The sequence below is a fragment of the Macadamia integrifolia genome, chromosome 6, assembly GCF_013358625.1.
Source record: "Macadamia integrifolia cultivar HAES 741 chromosome 6, SCU_Mint_v3, whole genome shotgun sequence".
In the NCBI taxonomy this organism is placed as follows: domain Eukaryota; kingdom Viridiplantae; phylum Streptophyta; class Magnoliopsida; order Proteales; family Proteaceae; genus Macadamia; species Macadamia integrifolia.
In genome coordinates, this window is record NC_056562.1 from 10,683,196 (window position 1) to 10,705,715 (window position 22,520).

General features: G+C 36.5%; 2 protein-coding genes across 8 annotated transcripts in view; both read left to right on the forward strand.

Moving 5' to 3' along the window:
• LOC122081987 (AUGMIN subunit 8-like) overlaps positions 1-3,558 on the forward strand; it is a 19,551-nt gene extending 15,993 nt beyond the window's left edge. For all 4 annotated transcript variants that reach the window (XM_042649448.1, XM_042649447.1, XM_042649449.1 and 1 more), the window contains exon 7: positions 3,220-3,558. In XM_042649448.1, the coding sequence (XP_042505382.1) occupies positions 3,220-3,276 (57 nt within the window). In that variant the 3' untranslated portion in view covers positions 3,277-3,558. The remainder of the gene's footprint in view (positions 1-3,219) is intronic.
• A 2,031-nt stretch (positions 3,559-5,589) lies between these two features.
• LOC122081086 (alanine--tRNA ligase-like) lies at positions 5,590-22,118 on the forward strand. 4 transcript variants are annotated; one of them, XM_042648053.1, is made up of 24 exons: positions 5,590-6,013; positions 7,129-7,367; positions 7,673-7,813; positions 8,726-8,872; positions 9,519-9,671; positions 10,220-10,349; positions 12,155-12,251; positions 12,487-12,607; positions 12,731-12,790; positions 13,550-13,600; positions 13,700-13,795; positions 14,272-14,373; positions 14,743-14,865; positions 15,606-15,749; positions 15,865-15,936; positions 16,033-16,108; positions 16,184-16,326; positions 16,455-16,563; positions 16,863-17,050; positions 19,811-19,900; positions 20,018-20,200; positions 20,767-20,946; positions 21,088-21,195; positions 21,768-22,118. In XM_042648053.1, the coding sequence occupies exons 1-23, from the start codon at positions 5,857-5,859 to the stop codon at positions 21,160-21,162; spliced, it is 2,877 nt and encodes a 958-aa protein (XP_042503987.1). In that variant the 5' UTR covers positions 5,590-5,856; the 3' UTR covers positions 21,163-21,195; positions 21,768-22,118. The 4 variants fall into 4 exon arrangements, with proteins under 4 accessions (XP_042503987.1, XP_042503988.1, XP_042503989.1 ...); XM_042648054.1 differs by having other exon boundaries at positions 21,789-22,118; XM_042648052.1 differs by lacking the exon at positions 21,768-22,118 and having other exon boundaries at positions 5,591-6,013; positions 21,088-21,411.
• Positions 22,119-22,520: the final 402 nt, after the last annotated feature.

Below are 22,520 nucleotides of genomic sequence, written 5' to 3' on the forward strand. Positions count from 1 at the left end.
TTTTTTTTTTTTTTTTTTTTGGGGGGGGGGGGGTGGGAGGGGAGGGGGAGTGGGTGTGGGGATGTTGGGGGAGGGGATTGATCAATTTGACATCCATCCATTTGAATACCTACCACCAAGGAATGAGGCAGAAGGCTGCTCCATTTTTCAGTAGTCAGAGAGGGACACATTTAGAAGGAGAATCTTATACATTTGAACCTGTAGGGAGAGATGGAAGGAAGCCAATAGAAGGAAGCTTCATTTTACTGCTTAGAATGTCAGATGTAGTAAAGGCTCTAGGAATTGGAATGTAAATAGCATCATGTATCTTAAGCGGATAGTTAGTGTGGTGGGAAGAAAATTTAGTTAAATGAGGTGTGTCATGGACAATCATTACTATTAGCATGGATGCTGTTAAGTCTTATTCCTGTCCCCAGTAAAGCTTTTGTGACTTTTAATCAGGTGAGTTCATTCAGTAGCATATAGAGGACTGTTCTAAGGTTTCAGGCTTTGTGTTTTCTTGAGGACGACCATATTAAAAGTCCAGGTGTTGATAACGTGCTTGTGCACCAGTCTATAGGGGAAAATGTTAAGATCATTTGAATTAAAATTATTTTTCGGAGGAATGGATCTTGAAATGGGAAGGTTAATTATGCATTCTGAATGTGTTGGGCTCCATTGTAAGAGCACAGAAAGTCAATGCGTTATTTTTATTCTATGCTACATTCCATTGTTATTAGTGCTATCTTGGGAGCTATTGCAATGTGTTTAATTTTCTATTATTGTGGAACTTGTAAGAGTAGTTTCGGCCTCAGATTTTAGTTTGTATGATTATGTTCTGAGATTTCCTTTTCTTCAGATCTAGAAAAACAATCACTAAGGGCTCATTTGGTTGCAAGGAAAATTAAAGGGAAGGGAAGTGACAATTTTCAAACTTAAAAAAGAAGCTCTTGTAATCATTACCCCATGTGACTTATGCTATATTTGGTTATTAAATTTCACTTCACCTTGCATCCAGATCCCTTTGGTTTAAAATGTAAATTAAATTACATGTAAAATGTATCATTACTAAATGTGGTATGAAATTTAAATTATGCTATATTTGGTTATTAAATTTCACTTTGCCTTGCATCCAAATCCCTTTGGTTTAAAAAGTAAAAAATAAAAAGTACATGTAAAATGCATCATTACTAAATGTGGTATGAAATTTAAGTAGTTTATACCATCACATGGGGTGATAAATAATGATTACAAGAGTTTCTTTTTTAAGTTTGAAAATTTCATTTCACTTCCCTTTAATTCCCCTTGCAACCAAGTAGGGCATAAAGTGTGTTTGAATTTCCCTTTTTTGTCCTAAAGTTCTCTATAAATGACAATGATCTCTCGTCTAAGTTACATGAGTATTCACAGAATTTTCTTTTGGAGAGGCCAGAAGCAGTCAACAATTTTGTCTTATGAGACAAAATTTTATTAGGCACTTAGCCCATGAAAACTGCAGTGTGCAGGCTATAAATCCCATGGATGAGTCGAGATTCCCTTCCCAAAACCATCCTCATCTCATGCAATTGGACATGCTTAATGATGTAGAATTTTGGAATATTAGAGAGATCTTTTCTCTCTCTCTCTCTCCGGCCCCCTCCCCCCCCGCCCCCAACCTTTTATCTATAGGTACATGAGGAGATGTGTAAGGAAATCGAAAAGTGAAGTAATTTCTGTCTGATCATTCTCCATACATGCACATGATACTTGGAGTTGCATCTTACATCTGTAGCTCTCTCTAGTTTTCATTGCACAAACTTTCTTGCATCTTTGGGTCAGCACAGCTTGTAATGTTGGAAGAGCACAGGTTTGGATACACACCTGCATTCAAATCCTGCCTTCACCTCTAACATTTAACCACTACCCAAACTCTTCCCATGAGAGGGAGGAGGGAAGGGAAATTGATTGGAAAAAAGCCTTGGGTCAGAGTTGAGGACTAGGGATTTTCAATTATCTCTGGATCAGGTGCATCTCTCTTGAGACCATGTTTTAAGGTATTGGTTCTCAGATCAAGATTGGTCTCGGCCGATACCGATCCGGATCTCTCTAATTGGATGGATTCACTCTTAAAAAAAAATTGGGTTTATTGCCTTTTTACCCTTGGGTTGTAGCAATGGATCAGTATCTGATCGGTCAAGAACCGGGATTGGTCTCAGCCAATACCAATCCAATCCGGGCTAATGGACCGATCTGATCCGATCCGATCCCTCGATTTCGAACCATGCTTGAGACCATCTTTTCTGGATTTCCTTTGGCCTAATGGATTATACTCCGAACCCTTTTCTTTCGAAATATGTGGTGATATGTTAGACATAACTGTTGAGATCTTCACTATTGTTTGAGATGTTTCTTGGGTCCTTACACGGGAAGCAATATCCAAAGTCAGTGAGAAGTGTGTTCAATATGCAAATCAGGCCCTTTATATGCTGCAAAGGTGTTTCTAAGATGATAATCAATGACTAATTATTAAGATATCTGATGCACAGTTATGGAATGTTATTCTATATTCTGGAAAGGACATGTTATGTGGAGACTACTGATTTTTCCTTTAGGGGAATTGGATACAGTTCTTGAAGGCTCGCTTTGTCAAGAACATCGGATAGTTAGCCTCAAACAGGACCAATTCATTTTGTTTGTTCTGTGGTCAGCTGGCACTCACTAAGGAGACATTCCAAGTGCATCACCTTAATGATATGTGTAGTTGCTGATATAATTTACTCTGCTTTAATTGTTTTTGGCTCTTTGTCCTTTTGAGCCTGTGCTTGTTTTCTAAGCTTGTGAATGCTGATAAAGGAGTTTGCATGTCATTAAGCCTTCAGACATAAACCAGAGAATAAAATTGTCACACGTGTGTGATGACTCCATACAGTACAATATATTTTCAAAATCGGGTTGGTGTTGAACAAATTTGAGACATACCTAGTTATCTTTTTCAATGGTAAAGCTATCTGCAATACATATTATAAGCATGCATGCCAGTTCATATATGCTACATTTTAAGTTACACTGCAGAATCTGCTGATGGCAATGCCAAAGGTGGATGTCAAAGTCTATTCTTTCTTTTTGTTTCTCAAGTCTGGGCATGCTTAGACTATAATCATGTACATCATTCTTTATTTAACTTCATTATAGGAAAAATAAATAAAATAAATAAATAAATAAATGTAGTCTTAAAATCTGATGGTTGTTTGCTTACAACAGATGGAGGAAAACAGCCTCAGGATCCATCTCATACAACTGCAACAAGCTTTTGCATAAAGGGGAGCAGCCACTCTTAGCAATTAGAACACTTGGGTGACCTCTCCAATATGGCTAACAACTTACTGCTTTTCACTATGATTGTCAAAGATAGCGGCATGCCTGCTATCCCTTAGTGATTGTAAATTGCTCTTTTTTTTGGTGGAATTTTTTTTACTTTTATTCCATTATATATTTTTTTTCTTTATTAACTAGGGGCTTTGCTCTCTTCTTTCACCATGTAATATTTGTATTACTCAAGTGGAAAAAAAATGCAAAAGGAAGTGGAGGTTGGAAAATCAATTCATAAGTTTAGACTGTGAGTGAAGAGTTTTAATATTCCATTTATCGCCAAAGTTTTTCCCCTTGCCCCCTACAACACGGGGACATTCATTTTGTGTTTGCAATTTTACTTGATTCCTTCAGATGCTTAATTTTATATCTTCTTCAGTGAAATATTTTTAGGGCTGGGGATCGCTGCCAGGCTGTGTGGCCCATGCACCAGCATGGGAGCCAATGACAGGCATCAAAAGGGTGGTTGGGTTTTTCACATTTCACAGGGGGGCATGTTGTTGTACAGATTGGCAGACCAGATTGGATCTCTTGGAATGTGATGATCTCTTGGTACTCCTGCAATGGTGAGACTGAATCTTCAGTGAGCCTCTTCAGACAATTGCTGTTTTCATGGGGAGAAATTTAATTCAAGAGCAATTGTGGTTTGATCCTTTTATTCTTCCCACCCCACCACCCCTTCCCTCTTTTAACCATCTTTATCTCACCCTTTCAATTGATGGTTTCACTGTCTAGTCGGCCCAATTTCAATCCTTCTATGTTTGCTGCTCTCACTACTGACAGATGGTGAAAGCAAAAAGTCCATGGTGAGATTGGCCATTGTATGTTTCTGGGCTAAATAGTTTTGTCTTCAGCATTGATCTGAGATCATCAAGAATGTAATTAGGCTGCGTTTGGCATAAATTCTCAGAATAGATTATGAATCTAGAATGCATTCTGAAACCCAGTTTTTCTTAGAGGTTAGAATCTATTCCAAGAATGCATACCAAACACAGCCTTAGAGTTGGGTTTAAATTACCATAATTCGACCAAATTTATCTCTCAGTTCACTAAGAGCGTCATCATTCTGAGGGCCCAGGATTGCCCCATTGGCTCATATACATGATGATTCATGAGGGTAGTTTTATTTACTTTTCTCATACAGAAGTAATAATTCTAGAAGTTCCATACTTAGGATCATATTTTTGTTTTACTTTATTATTAGCCTTTCGTTTGATTGTATATCTGAAGATTCCAAGGAAAAGGGAGAGGGAGAGGGAGAGGGAGGGGGAATAGGAATCGAAGTACAGTTCCTCACCTTTTGGAAAAGATCAGTTAATATATATATATATATACACAAGGCTTTGGCCACTCAAAATGAAGTAGAATCATTGTAAGATGTAAGCTACAAACATCATCACTAAAGGATTCCATTTTTCACACCTCACTTTTATGCTTGCCAAGTTGCCATGATGCTCACTTTGAGTTCCATTATGCAAGTGTGAGATATGAGATGCCCTCATCTAATAGGGATTCATAAAGAATAAAAGAGCAAATGTCTAGATGTGATATTAGAGTGGGTAATGAATTCAAGTAGCTTAATGGTAGTATCTTTTTTCTTTAAGTAGGCCTCCGCTGAACATAGTTATACCATCTCAAACAAAATTTTCAAAGAATATCATGGATTTAAGCAACACCCAAATCCACTCTAATACTATCATTCCTTACCTTATTCTTCTTAGTTTCTCGCACATCCATGTTAAACATCATCATCTCTGTTACACATAGCTTATATATGCCATTTCTTAACTATCTAACATTTTGCCACATACATCATCGTCGGGTGCACAACCTGTCCTAGGGTTCACAAACCTCTATAGTGGGGGGGTGGGGGTGGGGGTGGGGGTGGGGGTGGGAGTGGGGACGGAGGGGGTACTAACCCCTATATGGTTTTAGTACCTTTCCCAAAATCTTCATGATACCCCATGTATGCATTTAAAGCACCCATGGTGAAGATGCTCCTGTGTTCCCTCCCATTGGCTTGTGCACTGTTGTGCACAAGCGCTAGTAAGGTTGCATTCTTTTTCCTATATTTCCCATATTATACAATGGTTAGACTGACCAAATGATTGGTCCATGAAGCATAAATTGTAATCCTCCCATAAACTTTTAACTCCTCCATAATTCCTTGGTTGTTCTCATTGATAATAACCTCGTATAATTTGTCAAGTAGTTTATTAACTGTCACATATGAGAGGGATATTGTATATGACATTTCACATTTGGAAGCTGAATTCGAAAAATCGGCGAGGAATTGAAAAGTTGAGCCTAACGTTACAGGGGAAAAGGCGGGAATTAAGATGTGGTATCAATTGAGAAGGGACATGGGAGGAGTAGCAGAAGCAGAGAGCTATTAATGTGTTGGTGGCTGGCGAAGCTCTCTTCATCCATCTTCTACTCTTTCCTTCCATTGCTTTTCTGTTCATTTTGGAACAGAATCTGTACAGAAATCAACTTCCTTCTCTCCGTCTTCGTTTGTTGTTCGCCACCATGACCTCACTGGAACCTCAGGATGAAATGATCGAGTGGCCTTTGAACAGAGTCAGGGAAACATTCATTCGGTTCTTCGAAGGGAAGAACCATGTCAATTGGAAATCCAGTCCTGTCGTTCCCCTCAACGACCCTACTCTTCTCTTCACTAACGCCGGTTCTTCTTCTTCTTCTTCTTCTTCTTCTTCTCTCTCTCTCTCTCTCTCTCTCTCTCTCTCTCAATATCACATTTTTGACTTCTATGAGTAAAATTAGTTGAATTCCATTAAGTTCAAGATTTTTCCTTGGTGATGAATTTAGTATCTAGGTTTGATGCTTTCTGTTTCTATTGGGTATTTTTGTGGGTTAACAACTAACAGAGTTTTGGGCTCTAGGAAACAGAGAATGTAAATAGAGTGGAGTTTGAACTTTGAAAAATATTGGGTAATTTTTTTTTTTTTTCTTTTTTTGTTATGGCTTCCGTAGCTGTAGAGCTGTATCTGTTCGACATATTTTAAATGGGAAGATTGGATTATAAATAGAGAGAATAACATGGCAGACTTCTTCTTGTTTTCATATTTTCTAGTTTTCAATTTAATATTCTTCACGGTTTTATTTTCTACTATATCAATTTTTATTTTATTTGATTATTTATAGAGGTATTTTCACTGAGAGAACGACAAACCAGCCTATGAAGAAGTGAAACTTGATAATAATTAGAGATGTTTCAAAGTAGTGTCAGATGATCTTGGATATGATGTTAGATCTCTGTCAGAATTAGAGAATCTTTTACATAAAAGAATTGCGATTTGCAGACAATTACCATATTTTTGTAGTTCATAATTCACTGAATAACTTTTGTATTTTCCTTCCAAGAATTTTTCGTTGAGTTCTAAAGGTAACAGAACAGTTTTTTTTTTTTTTTTTGGTATCAGGCCTTTCCTTCCCAATACTATTTGATGGCACTATATTTTTTCTATTTAAATTTAAGGGGGGAAAATGTGTTATTTTCATTATTTGGCCCATAAATTTATCAAACTCCTAAATCTGTGATTCCATATCTGATCATATGGCTTTCTTCACCGCAATCATTATCCCTTTTTTTTTTTCTTTCTTTTCTTCGAATTATTGTTCTTAATGACATTGATTGTCAAGGATATCATACATATTTTTCACCTAAAAGGGGAAAAAAGAGCAAGCACCTACTCAGCTGTGGTGAAAAAGGAAATTATTACTATCTTGTTGCATCATTACTCGGCCAAAAGTTCAGGTTGACTAATTCCATTTATGCAGGCATGAACCAATTCAAGCCAATCTTTTTAGGAACTGTTGATCCCAACAATCCCATGGGTAAACTGAAACGTGCTTGTAACACCCAAAAGTGCATTCGAGCTGGAGGGAAGCACAATGATCTCGATGATGTAGGGAAAGATACTTACCACCATACCTTCTTTGAGATGCTTGGAAACTGGTCATTTGGGGACTACTTCAAAAAGGAGGCAATTGGGTGGGCATGGGAGCTTCTTACAGAGGTCAGCTATTGAATGTTTTCCGCTTTTCTGCTTTAGCTTTTAAATCTATGGATTATAGCTGTAGTGAGATAGGACTAAGCTTGATTCCTTGTATAGTTAGACAGAGTTAGGCCATTCTGCTGTTCGGATGACTTGGAAAACATTTTCCATACTAAATTGAGGTTAAAGGTCCATCCTGGCTGAGCATATAAAACTTGCTGCTTGATCTCGAATCTATGTTTCCACCTATGATAATTGGAATCATATATTACTCATCCTGCTATCTGATATTTTTGTTAATAAATTTTGTGATTATTGACCCTTAGGTGTATAAGCTACCAAGAGATCGGATTTATGCCACCTATTTTGGTGGTGATGAAGAATTTGAAATCGCTGCTGATAACGAAGCAAGGGAGATATGGCTGAATTTTTTGCCACCTGAACATGTACTCCCTTTTGGTTCTAAGGTATTTTTCTCTTGGCTATTTTCTTCTTTAGCAAGGGAGATAAAACTCACTAAATAGTTCGCACATGGCTGGTCATGTTGCAATGCAATTAACATCTTCTTTATACCCATGTGACTGTAATATATATCCTCATGCCTTAGTATTTGTTAATTAACTAAAAACTATTGAGAAAATTGTGCATACAGAAGCAGGGGATGCTATTGTTTTATTTGTTGAATTCCCTCAGCTAATAAAAAATTTGAATATAAAAAAATCCCACAGGAGATGAATTTTTAAAAATTTTTGGTATATTTTATTTGTGAAGTCTCAAATTCAGGGAGACATTTTTTTTTTAATCAAAAAGTCTCAACATCCTTGTTGAGAGTTGCTCTGCGAGATATCCAGTAATCTCTGACTTGGTCTTTCTCAGACCGTTCCCAATTTGCCTCAGTCTGAGATTGGCCCTTCTACTTGACTCAACATGGACCGGTGAAATTGAATTCTCCATGAGGATGTGGAGTAATAAAGGTTAGACAGTCCTGTGCACTTTGGATATAGCTTTGCAGTTGACAACCTTGATCGAATGTGTAGGATGGGTGGGAGGAGGTCACCCCAATCCTGAAAGACCACTCTTTAGTCTAAGGATGCCTAACTGCCGCACCAATCATTCTGCGGGGGGGGGGGGTGACCTGTTGAGGAACTCCATAATCATTTAGGTCACTGATTGACTAGTACTAGTTGTGTGTCTTGCAACCAAGGCATTTTGTCAGTGCTTAATCTCTAAGTATCTGGAGAAGTTTCTATTGAATAGAACCTATATATAGAATGCTTGCTTTATATCAAGTCAACGGTGCATTTATCATCTGAAAACTATTTATAGAATGCTTGCTTTATATCATCTATGGTAGATTTACCATTTATTCTATTGGGTAGGACAACTTCTGGGAGATGGGTAATACTGGTCCTTGTGGTCCTTGCACTGAAATCCACTTTGATAGAATTGGTAACCGAGATGCTGCTCCATTGGTCAACCAAGATGATCCCACATGCATTGAGATATGGAACCTAGTGTTTATTCAGGTTTGTCTTTTGCAATCCAGTGTTATTATTGTATACTGATTTTTCATTGCCCCTGTTTTTGTTCTTCCCCCCCACAAGAAGAATGCCAATTTATAGCCTTGTCAGGCTAAGCTTATCTTCACTGCTTACCTCTTTTGAGCTAAGTGGAGGTGTCCTCTGGTAAAACTGGCCATTGGATGCGAAGCACTCTTCTTGCATTGTCCATGCATTGAATTTTGGATCCCATCTACAGTGTATGGTCCATCATGTTATCTTTACATGTCAGGAGTTGAACCTTGGTTGCACTAAAGCTGCAAACTTGAATTTTCAACCAAATTTTAAAGCTTTATATATCCATGTGGGAAGATCAGATTGGTTGCAACTTACTTGACTAAAATATGATGTGGATAACATGTCCTGAAAATTTGAGTACTTACAAAGCTGCCACATGCCTGATGTGTGGTCTGTTGATACAGCCTTCTCTTTCTGGACCTACTAGGAAACCTTTGCTATTCTATTTTTGTGTGTGAAAACCATTTTCATTGAAAACAAAGGGAAAGTATAGAAAGATGAGCAAATATGTATCTGTTATCCCCATTGTTCCCAGTTGTTTAATGGTACTTTAATAGTTATGCTGAAGATTTATGTTCTGATCTCTATTCTACAGTTCAACAGGGAAAGTGATTGTTCTCTAAAACCTCTTCCAGCAAAACATGTTGACACTGGGATGGGTTTTGAACGGTTGACTTCTATTCTTCAGAGCAAGCTGAGCAATTATGACACTGATGTATTTGTGCCCATATTTGATGCTATCCAAAAGGTATGGCTATAATGGGGAGACTCACTCCTTTAACAGTGTGTAATCTGTGACATGGTTAATTCTTTCAGTATCAGATTTTTTTCATGCTTGGGCCATTGTAAGGACTCCGATTGGATTTCATGCTAATACACAAAAGCAGCATCTCTATCTATATATCTTATCTCTGCTAGATCACTGCAGTGTAATTTTGATTTCTTATGAATACATCCACTTACTGACTTGAAATTATCTTCTTTTCCTTTTACAATTGAATATGATGAAAAAGTAAAAAAAATATTCAGTGTGAGAAATAAGAAGAATGATTACTCCATTTATAAGAGAACATTTGTATCCAATGTATTCTTTTTCTTATATGTTCTCAAACAAAAATAAGATTAGGAAAAGAGAATTAATCATTTAACTTAATATTTTGCATTGCTTGACTACATCTACTAGCTTTGGGGGTTGGCAACATGGTGATCAGAATGTTATTGTGGTTGTTGCATTGAATTGCTGACTCTAATCTATCTAGTAGTTCTACTTTTTCTCAGTGTTTCATCTATTTGTAGGCAACAGGAGCTCAACCATACTCAGGAAAAGTTGGATCAGATGACGTAGACAAGGTTGACATGGCTTACAGGGTTGTGGCTGACCACATAAGAACTCTTTCATTTGCAATTGCAGACGGTTCTTGTCCAGGTAGAATTCACTGAGCATGGAAATTTTCCAGTACTCAATCGCCTGTTCTCCTCCCCACCTTGTGGTGGTTTATAAATCATTATTATGAGTCAAACACAATACTGGAATATAACCTCATAGCCTGCTTTTGCTTTTATTTACGGTATTCATTATATAAATTATCGTTTGTATCAATTTTCCTCTCACCAATTTGTTGCATCTAGTTTGAATGAGTAAAAGTCAGTGGTGCAGATCAACAAGCAGTCTGAAGTAATACTATGGGACCAAGGAGGGAACCTTAGGCCTGTGGTTCCACTGGTTTAGTGCTAGTTTGGTGTTATATTCTCCAGAAGTTTAGCCTTTATTCAATCATATATAGTTTTAGTTGGTTTAGGAGTCGTCTTGCCAGGTTAGATTTAGAAAATCTAATTGAAAACGAGCAATTGGGTTTGGGGAATTATGGAAATGATTCATAATAATTTTTGTGGTTTAAAACTTAGTAGCTAGTCTCACCCCCCCCCCTAACCTCAGTAGGTTAACCACCTTATCTTCCCCCTCCTCCCTCCCTTTCCTTTTTGTTTTTCTGATCCTTTATCAAACCCAAATTGTTGCCTCAATTCTTTCATAAAAATATGAAGCTCTAATCACCTCTTCTTCTTCCATGCTTTCATAGAAAGTAACTCATTCCCTTTGCTTCACTAGTTGACAGCCCTTGTGACCAACCCCCTCCCCCAATTCACGTATATAATTGTCGTTAGCTTCCTACTCTTTCAGTTATCCACCTAGACACAAACAGTTATCCATGATTGTCTATACATAGCAATATGCTTTCCATGGACAGGTCATCTAATTATTGTTTCTTTCATTGTGCTTATATTGAGAGAGAGAGAGAGAGAGAGAGAGAGAGAGAGAACAGAAACCAGGCCTCAATATGATGGTTATTTACAATTTACCCCTATCTTATGTGGAATTTTTGTTTATTTATTTTAGCACAAACATGATTCAGGTCACTGTCCTTAGAGCCATAACCACACATTGCTATATTAAGGCTATTCCAAACCTGCCTAACTGTGACGAGGTAAAAAGGAATTTTAACTGATTTAACCTGCACCTTTGACATACTTATTAATGAGTGGTGATTCCTATACCTTCTTCTCTGTTTCTAGAATTTCTTGATAATTGAACCATTACTCTGGGATTTTGATCTTGTGGTTGAAATCAAGATTTGACTTCCTGAATCCCAAATCCCCACTAATTTTCAAGTAGATATCTCTTTTCCCTAAACCAAAACCCAGGCAGATGTATAACCCTTAGATCCCAATTGGCTTAGTCAATATCTCTACCCCCCCAACTTGCTTTCCTTTGATTCAATTTCTCTCCTTTAATTCAATATCTCAACTCCCCCAACTTGCTTTCCTTTGATTTAGAGAGATAAAAGTAGTTCCCCCACCCACCCACTTTTTTTTTCAAAGTCACCTCAAACACCCATTATTCTGAAAAGAATACCTACAACCCTGCTTCATGATATTTGGATCCCTAATTCTAGCCTTGACAAACTCTAGAAGCCCTATTTGACAAAAATGTTGAATGCAGCCAGCTTGCTCTTGTGAATCTTTCTTATGTTCTCAATTATTTTGCTTAAATGTCATTCAAAATATGATTCCAAATTTCTGATTGATTTTTCCTGTTATTTCTTCTTGATTGATACGATCGGAGGGTATCGTACCGTATCAAAGATACTTTAAACCATGATGAATACTATATTTTCTATAGTATAGGGGTTTTCATTCAAATTGGGCTTACAACATTGTCCTATTTAATGTTAGGCAGTGAAGGTCGGGAGTATGTTCTAAGACGAATTCTTCGTCGAGCTGTTCGATATGGAATTGAAGTCCTAAAAGCAAAAGAAGGATTCTTATGCGGGTAGGAATGATACATGTGCTTATTCATCCTGTAATAATGAGTATTTGGCTAAAACTTCCTGTCCTTTTTATTCTCATTGACATTTTTCCTCCCTCATGTGTTGTGTTTTGATGTCATTTAGTACTTGTCTCAATTGATTATTGAGGACAGATGAATATCTAATCTAATGTGTATGGTTATTATTTCTCATGATCTCATCTTGGCATAATTTTTGTCTAATGAGCCTGTCAACTAGGCTTGTAAGCATTGTTGTGAAAAGCATGGGGGATATATTTCCAGAACTGAAGCACCATGAAGTAAATATAAGAGACACAATTGCTGAAGAGGAAATATGTTTTGGGAAGACATTACTTAAGGTAATCCCCTGATGATTTCATCATTGAATTGACATGGCAAAACTATCTAGCTAGGCATATTACACTGGAAAAGCATTTTAGGGGGGTGGAAGATACTTGACTGATTTCTGGACCTACTTCCAGGGGATTGAGGAGTTTAAGAAGGCTGCTCAGAATGTTCAAGGAAACAAACTGAATGGGCAGGCAAGACATTTCGTACTACACTCCCCTGTTTTCCTTATTTTATGAATTGACTGCTCAGTTCTCTCTCATCCCCTTTCTCCCGTCTTTTTCAACTTCTTTCTCTTGTCTATATGTGCCTTGCGTACATATATTCACTCCACATTTCTGACATTTGAAGGAACACTCCATGCACTTCATGCTGTTGCTGGAAATTTTTGAACCACGATGCCATGTGGCATAAAAATATTATGTAAATGATTCCCACTAATATGTGTTAGTGAGACTACTTGTTCCTTGCATATCTGTTGATTTTGAAGTCTTTCCAATTCTTTGTTTAGTACTTTTCTTTAATGTAATTGTAGTAATCAACTAATGCAAACCTTCTTAGAAAACTCTTCCTACTTATTTTATCTTATCATAAGATAATAATAGTAACCATAAGTAAAATCATCATCCTTATTATTATTATTATTATTTATTTATTATTACTACCAATGTAGCACTAGGTTCTGTATAGGGGCAAAGGGGAGGAGGATAAACTGAAAATCCTCTTCCTTTTTTGTTAATAGATTTTTTTTTCTTCTTTTTTCATGTCAAGTGCTCATATCATTTCATTTTCTATCATACTGGTATAATTATTGAGGTTTAATTCTTCTGTTGAGTAATTATTTTCTCTTAACTCCAGTTCTCAGGTTTGAAAAAATATTTACTCATGAACATTCTAATTGATTGACAGTAGGCTGCCTTTTGAATGTCACAGTGCTGCTCTCTTGTATGCAGGGTGCATTTAAATTGTGGGACACATATGGATTTCCATTGGATCTGACTCAGGTATTTGGATTATGTTATTATTTTGCTTTATATAGTTTACTGAGGCTATATATGCTTGAAATCTGGACATTATACTGACCTAACCATTTCACATCTCAGCTAATGGCAGAAGAAAAAGGTTTAATAGTTGATATGGAGGGCTTTTATATTGCCATGGATGAAGCAAGAATAAGATCCAGAAATGCTCAGAACAGGGTATCATCTCTACTTTCCTCATCTATTCATTTGACCATGTCCATCATACCATATTAAAATTTGACTATGCTGAGGTAGGAGGAAGGAGCTGAAGGTTGAAATGACATTATTTTTTTTTTTTTTTTTGATTTTTAGATGTTATATTGTGGTCATAAAAGGGATTGAAAGATGGTTCCAATGGCACGAGATATCATTCAGTGAATTTTACTGTAATCATATTTTGAAATATCAGCGGAATAGACTACTAATTGAATAGTTTAGTGGCTCTATTTTCTGGTACAACCGTACAAGGGAATGAGAATTTTCAGACAGCACAAGAAAGCATTTTTGTAGTTTTATCTAATTAAATATAGTATCAGCAGATTTACTATAAGCTGATATATGGGGAATATGCTAAAAGTTGATTTCATGCATTCTTCTATCTTTATTTCTAATCACTTTATCCAGTGACATGCGTTGCTATCGATTGTTGGCAGCAAGCTGTTGGTACGATTACCATGGATGCTGAGGCCATCTCAGAATTGCACAGGAGGGGAGTGGTTACAACTGATGACAGCAGCAAGTATATATGGTTCCAGGTTAATATGCAGTAGGTTCTTAGATTTGTGGCAGTTTTTTGTAGAATCACATTTTAGTGTATTTAGATTTGTTGCTTTTTGATAAGTGACAGAAACGCGTACTAATGTTCTAAGAAAATTCTAGCTGAGTAAGCATAGTTGGCTCTTAAATACCTAGGATAATAAATTTAATATTTAATTATGTGTCATTTATAGTTGCTTGAATTTTTCTGGTCACATTTGGTGAATATTCTGTTCCTTTGATGTTTCTTCCATCACCCTTTTTTTTTTTTTCCAGTTTATCATGATATTACTTTGATTTGTACAACAAATTTTAGTTCAGATCAGTTTTATTTTCATTATCGATTGAGAAAATTTTATTGTTTGCAGGATCACAAGAGTGTAATAAAAGCTATTTACACTGGTTCCAAGTTTGTGGAGAATACTGCTTCTGGTGATGAAGTTGGCATAATTCTAGAAACGACAAACTTCTATGCTGAGCAAGGTGGACAGGTATGGCACACTTCTTCCCCGTTCATTGAATCATATCAACTGATGTAACTTCTTATAAGTTACATCCCCTAAAAAGATCTAATGATTTTCCAGCACAAACATCTTTTTTCTTTTCCAATGAGGGGAAGAAAGCTTATGGAATCCCATCTTAATCATTTTGTGAAGCTTTGAATGGAATTATGAAATTATTTCCAGCTTTTATTTCTATGAAAAAAATAAATAAATAAAAAAAATAAAAAATAAAAGAAAGTTGTGCAGAAGAAGGGGAAGGGGAGAAGTTGACAATATTTGATTCAGAACCTAAGCTAATAACCTGCCAATGGGCATCCCACTAGGACTAGGGCATAGTTAAAAGTGAAATTATATGTTTGTCATTGTTATATATGTCTAGGTGATCTTTTTCCATATTTATCCTGCAAGGAGTTCTGTGCATGCCTGATTTCAAATGCCTATTGAACAATATGATAAAACATAAATTGGATCTTTGTTTATATGAATGCATTTTCAATCATTACCCTGCAAACATATGTGTTTATGCCTGATTTACTGTGCATTAACAAAAATAAGAAAATAAAATAAAATAGCACTTTTTTCCGTTAGTCATGCATCAATTCTACATTATATTACATGTATGTCTTTCCTTTATATTCTGTCACTTCGCACCTATTGACTATTTTTCACCTTGACAAAATGAAATCATATATTATTAACTTATTTGGCTTATCTTATTGGGGTTGCAGATATTTGATACTGGATTGTTTGAAAGCTCAACTGGCTCATTTCATGTTTCCAATATTCAAATTTATGGGGGTTTCATCCTCCATATTGGTTCTATTGCTGGAGAGACTGGCATGTTCTCTGTGGGGGATAAAGTAATCTGCAAAGTAATATTTTTTCCACATAATGCTCTTATTTGTTATTATACTTTTTTCTTACTTTCTATTGCTTAGCTGTTAAGTTTGCTTGTTTACAGACCCCATTGATTGGTTACATGAACAGGTTGACTATGACAGGCGTGCTCTTATCGCCCCCAACCATACCTGTACCCATATGCTAAACTATGCTCTCAGGGTATCCCACATATGTTTTAGTAATGAGTCTGGCATATTTGCCTCTTACAGCCCCTGTGAATCTGTCCATTTAAATATTCTTTATAAATGAATGCAGGAAGTACTTGGCAATCATGTTGAACAGAAGGGATCCATTGTTCTTCCTGAAAAATTAAGATTTGATTTTTCCCATGGTAATGTTATTCTCCTAAGAGAGTTGGTCAAGTTGCAGAATAATCAATATTGAAATTCCCTTGAATTTTGAACAGGCAGGCCCATCCATCCTGATGATTTGAGGAAGATCGAGTCAATTGTGAACAAACAAATCATGGATGAGTTGACAGTTTTTGCAAAGGAGGCAACCCTTGCTGATGCAAAATGCATAATTGGTTTACGAGCTGTATTTGGAGAAGTAAGTTGCTGCTACTCTGTTCAATGTTTGAAGTCCCCCTTTCTTTTTTGGCATGAAAAGCCATTAGTGAAGCATCTTCAATCAATATTTTCGAAGTTAAAACTTTTATTTCTATTGTGTTAATGCAGGTCTATCCAGACCCAGTCAGGGTTGTGGCAATTGGACGAAAAGTGGAAGATCTCCTGGCTTATCCAGATAATAAAGAATGGTTATCAATCTCAACAGAACTCTGTGGAGGTCAATGTCATCATGTAACTTTGTGTCAGCGTTTAATGGAATTTTCATTAAGGAAGCAAGACTGTTGAAATATATCATTAAAAAGTTCTGTGTTTCTTTGTGATTCCTTTGAATTTCAGTTTGCACTTTTTATTTTTTGAATTGGTTTAATTTCTCACAGAATGAATCTGAAAATCTAGCGTATATTGGCTACTCAAGTCTAGACCCCAGGCATTGGATTTCACCATATCTATTCAACACAGACACTATGTGATTTTTGTTCTCAGACCTTTTACTTAAAAATTTTCTTGATATTCCAGGGACACATGTATCAAATACAAGAGAGGCTAAAGCATTTTCTCTTTTATCTGAGGAAGGAGTTGGTAAGGGCATCCGAAGAATAACTGCTGTAACAACTGATTATGCTTTCAAGGCAGTGGAGTTGGCATGCTCACTAGATCAGGAGTTAAATGAAGCTTCTAAGACAGAATTAGGCTTGCTAGAAAAGGTAGATGCTGAAACTCCTTTCAGTCTTAGGATAATGTTTTTTATGCTTACACCATTCTGGAAAGAAAATATTGTTTTAATATTAGAATAATTTCTTTTTGTAGTTGTGTTTCTTCTGTTAGCAATCTGCAGAATCCATTGCGAATTTCTGTTAATGTTCATCATTGCACTTCGAATAGTTGGTAAACTCCAATCAGTGATGTAACCGAAGGGGTTCTTTCATAATTTTGTGGGGTCCTTGTAGCTTGCAGTGAGAGGAGGGAAAACCAAGTTGGGCCTAGGATATTGTTGGACAAACTCTGTGGATCACTACCCATGCAGGAGTAGGTTTTCTATTCCCTGGATGATTGCTGGTGATTTAAATATCATAAAAAATCTGAATGAGAAGATTGGGGGTGCAGGGGTACAGACTAAAATGCTATCTATGAGTTTCATAGTTGTGTTGAAAATCTCGGTCTAGTGGATGGTGGCTTTGCTGGTAGAAAATGAACTAGGTGTAATAACCAAGAAGGTGCAAGGTCTATCTAAGCCAGATTGGACAGGGTTCTTCAACACAAGGAGTGGGTGAACTCATTGAACAACCTGTAAGTTCAGCATTTGGCAAGACCATTCAATCTCTTTTTTTAGTTCCCCCTGATAGAGCTCCACTATTGACTGTGAGTAGCATTTTGTACATGACTTCTTTAGCTTTCCTAATTATAGTACCTAATTCTTACTGTACCATGGATGTAATCAAGCTTTCATTCCTCCTAACAAGTGGGCTTTTGGGGTGATAAAGTAGCAATCCATTACAGTCCACACATAACCACCCATCCGAAGCCTTCCTCTTGGTCACCATGCCACCTTTAGCTCTAGTTGGCATCAAAGGAAAGGGCAGAGGATCGTTTTCACTTCCATGCTTTTATTGCAAGAAAATCTTGGAATTAATCGGAATAGCCCGATTGTCCAGCTTGCCCAAAATTTTTTGTTGTTTTGGGATACTGAAGCCCTTTAGATAATTTCAATTGGGCATACTAATTGTACGATTTTAACTCAGAAACTAGTGCAGTAGGAACTGTAGAAATAAGCAGCCAAGAAATAGAAATAGATAAAAGAAAAAAAAAAAGTATTATTGAAAGAAATTCAGTTACAAGACTCCTAAACTCCACTATGGTAAGGCAATAATCTACAACATATCAATCATTTTCTGATAACATGACTCCCTCACCACCTAAAAAAAGATACAATATTAAAAGAAAAATAAAATATAATACACCACTTCCAGGAATTTCTAAAAGTAAATTGAAAAAAAAAAAATTTTATTTCCCTATTCTTTATGGATAAGGTAATGCTGTTTTAGTATAAAAGGATCTTGAAACACAGAGATAAATGCAGTTGAACCATGAATAGAATATGTAAAACAAGTAGCTCTCCAGGCTCTATAAAATATGTGAGACTCCCACATGAAGCAATACTTATAAGATACTTTTTATTATCTCTCTCTAAAATTCAGAGGGATAGAGCACTTGAGATATAAAAAATCAATGAGCTTCCTTCAATTCAATGGCATGCACTGATCATGTGGCACATCACCCCTTTTGATTATCAGAAATGATGGTAAGCAGATTGGCTATTTAACTATACATGATTGGTGACCGAAAACAATTCCTCTAGTTATGAATATCAAAGGATCTGGCAAAGATTTACCATTGCATGGATTATGCTGGTGCAACTCCAACTCAAGTACATGTAACCATGTATGTGCATGTGCTATGGCATAAAATGGTGTGGGTCAGATCCGATATCCATTTTAGCAAGACCCAAATAAACCAGATTTCACCTTGAGGCTAGATATATTTGAAGTCTTGGTCAGGTTCACTTCTCATTTCCAAATCATACAAGAATTCTTATAGTGTCTTAAGTAATGTTGTGGTCCTATGTAATAAGGGCTCAGGTTGTCAGTTTGAAAAAAGATCATAAATCTCCACCGTTTAAAATACTTCTTGTCATTTTTATTGTTTCCATCTGTTCATTACTATTCTGCAGGGGTTGATGTTTGTTGCTGTTCCATTTTTCCATCTAAATTTTTGATTGCTTTCTTTAATCAAGAAAACCTGAAAATTTCAAGTTATCAGCTAAGATCCCTACCCACCACTTGATTGATGACAACAGTCAATTCTTTCTCCACTGCATGGATCAATCCTAGTAGCTAGTGCATGTGATTATTTGGCTGCCAGGCAAGCCTAAGTTAGTTGTTGTATTTTAATATTGGCTGCTTCCTTAGAAGTATGGGATCTTAATCCACAGTAATGGAAAGGTCTCCAGAATCAAGAAGGTGGTGGTCTCTTTAGTTCAGCTTCATACATAAATGTTGCTGGGCAGCATGGAAAAGGAGTTCATGTATGCACTATCTCAGAAACTAAAGGGTGTTAGCATTATAGACAAAAATTACTGGAACATGCCTACCACTACCACTGATTAAACTTTAAAGGATTCACCAAGGACAAAGGACATCTGCCCTTCTAAGATCTAGCCAAGGATCAGACAATATCATAACGTTTGTATGAGCTAGAAAACATTTAATCTCTCAAACTTCTAAACAGCAAACATAATCCATTCCAGTAATAAGGTTTTCCTTGAATTTAACTCCGAAGTAAATTCAGGGTTTGCTTACTGGCAATATGCGTTTATACAAGTCAGTTATTTGATACTCTTAGAATTTTCTAATTTATGCACCAACGAGTTGGAAAGTCTAATCTGACTTTTTCTATATTCTTGGCAGAAAGTTCCTTCACTAAAAAGTCGTGTGCAGTCAGCAGCTATCCCAGCAGTTAAGAAAGCAGATCTTGAAGCCAAGATCTCCCAACTGGAGGTAGTAAGCCCAACACAATAAACAATGTCTTTTCTTCACCTATAGACGTTTATTGTCTAGCTGCTTCACATTCTAGCTTTTAAACCCTGGATTAAGAGAAATTGTTTTGTTTATAAGGACCAAGTTGTTAAAGCACAAAGGAAGATCACACAAGAAAATATTCAGAAAGCTACAAAGGCAGCATGTGAGATGGCAGAAATTGCTGCTTCAAAAGGAAAAGCTTTCTGCATCTCTTGTGTTGATGTTGGTCTAGATGCAGGAGCAATTCGGGAAGCGGCTCTTAAAACTGTGGATCAGAAGGTGGTAAAAAAGCCAGATCTGACACTGTTTAATTGTTCACAAATATAGCCTGGTTAAAATTGTATGTTGTCCTGCTAGATATACTTCATATATTCCTAAAAGTTCATCTCCCCTCATTTTCCTTCCTTACCAACTGAAAGGAAATCCCCGACGAATTGCTGCAATAGATTATTCGCAAATGATGGTAGCATTTAAAGAAACTCTCCATACACACCACATTCACACACATGCATGTGTGCTCATGCCCACTCATTAGAATCATATGCACCTGCATTCTCACAAGCACCAATGATACAAATGCACACTTCTGCAGGCCAGGTATAGACATACGCACGATGGTCCGTCATACTTATAATCCCAGTTTCACATACCCATAGACTGACAACAGGCACCACATACATGCATTCACATCCGCCAATACACAGCCATATACATGTGAACATTGGAGATGGATATGCAGATTAATGTATTCATAAATACATCTTCTAATGTCATCAACCTTTTTATTTTTTATTTTTTTAAAATTACAATGTCACTAATTTAGTGATAATTTCTTGTATCAACAGGGAATACCAGTTATGTTATTCAGTAGAGATGAAACCTCAAACAAGGCAGTGGTGTGTGCCAAGGTACCTGAAAAGTTAAATAAGCATGGAGGTTTAGAAGTGTCTGAGTGGTTGACGGTAGCCATGGGACCTCTCAACGGAAGGGGAGGTATTGGAAAAAGTGGTTGTGCTCAAGGCCAGGTTAGCACCTCTTTGTACTGTTAAGAGTACAGAATCCAATCTCCTTTCAAAGCTGTCAGAAAACTTCCAAATAACAGAATTTTCCTCGGTTAATTTTGGCCAAGATCCTATATGCTGTAGTAAATGTGATGATTTTTTCAGGGAACAGAAGCATCACATATAGAGGAGGCAATGGATGTTGCTACAACATTTGCATCTATGAAACTGAGAGGATAGCATAGTGTGCTGTTTTTTTCCGGCAGAAGAATTGTGAGTGCCTCACAGTTAACTAGTTGATGCTGTTTTAACATATATTATTAAAAATCAGAAGTTTGTAGCAGAAATCCAGTAAATGAAAGAAGGAAAATAGAAATGGAATATTCATTGTAAAACAACATATTACTTTTTCCCCTTTACATAAACACGGAAGGAAATAGTGTGTATGAAACATATTAACTTAAAAAAAAAAAAAATCCTTCTCTTTTATCCCAAGAAATTCTTCACTGAATCCTTCTAATTGAGAAATGTGAATCAAGTGGAGTAGGATTATAAGTAACCAAGTACTGATTTGTTTTGTTCAAACCAGTAGATCTTCATAAAGAGTGGTCTATTACTCTTTTTGTTGAGCATTTTCCTTTTTTGTCATGAACCTGAAACTTCAATTGCTTGTCAAAAACTTGCAAGGTTAGGGAGAACCCATCGTTGTGGTTCCACCATTCTATGTTTTATCAAAAAATTTCTTGTGATTGGAACTATAGAAGCATTCATTTACTATTGGCTCAGTCAAGCTGATTTGGGTTTTGTTAAAAAAGAAAATTACTGATTCCAGTAGCTCCTTTCAGTTATTGTGGGTTGTTCTGCAGTTGATTCCAAGATGAGTGAAAGGGTGGAGTCACTGAGCCAGGAGAAGATCGTTAGTGGTAGGGTAATTTGCATTTCCATATGTATTGAATGTTGGCTTTCTTTACCAAAAGAAATAAATAAATAAATAATGTTGGCTTTCTCTATTTCTATATAGTCTATCATAGAAGAAACCAAAATGCCTCAACTCAAAGAGCTGAACCCTATGTGGATGTTTTCTGTTCTTTAGGTGGGAGAGTGAATCATGTGTATTTGTAGTGGGATGAAATAACCCTCTCATTATTGATACGTTCTGCCTACATTAACAAGGGCACTTGATAAGTTAATACAGTTCCCCTGGTATATTTATTATAGCTTCAAATACAAGACAATATATTGATTTACTTTTGTCTATAAAAGAAAAGTAACAACACAAATTTGACCATATTCCTTTCTTTACATAAAAACTTTACATTTAAGTTCGAGTTAATATGACTAATCGGGGAATGGGTAGTTATAGAAGTAGCAGCTAAGTGTTTCACAAAAAGCACCACCTCGTTGTTAGGCTTGAGCATAAACAAATTTTTTGGAAGATCCATATAAACATGTGAAAAAAAAGGGAACATGCTCAAAGGCCACGAGGTGGTGCTAGAGTTCCTAAGAAAAAGTTCCAAGTCCTCTTCGTCACTCCATACTTCATCAATCTTCCATCCCTTCTCTTTGGCTAGATTTAGTCCAAGTAGGAGAACCCTTGC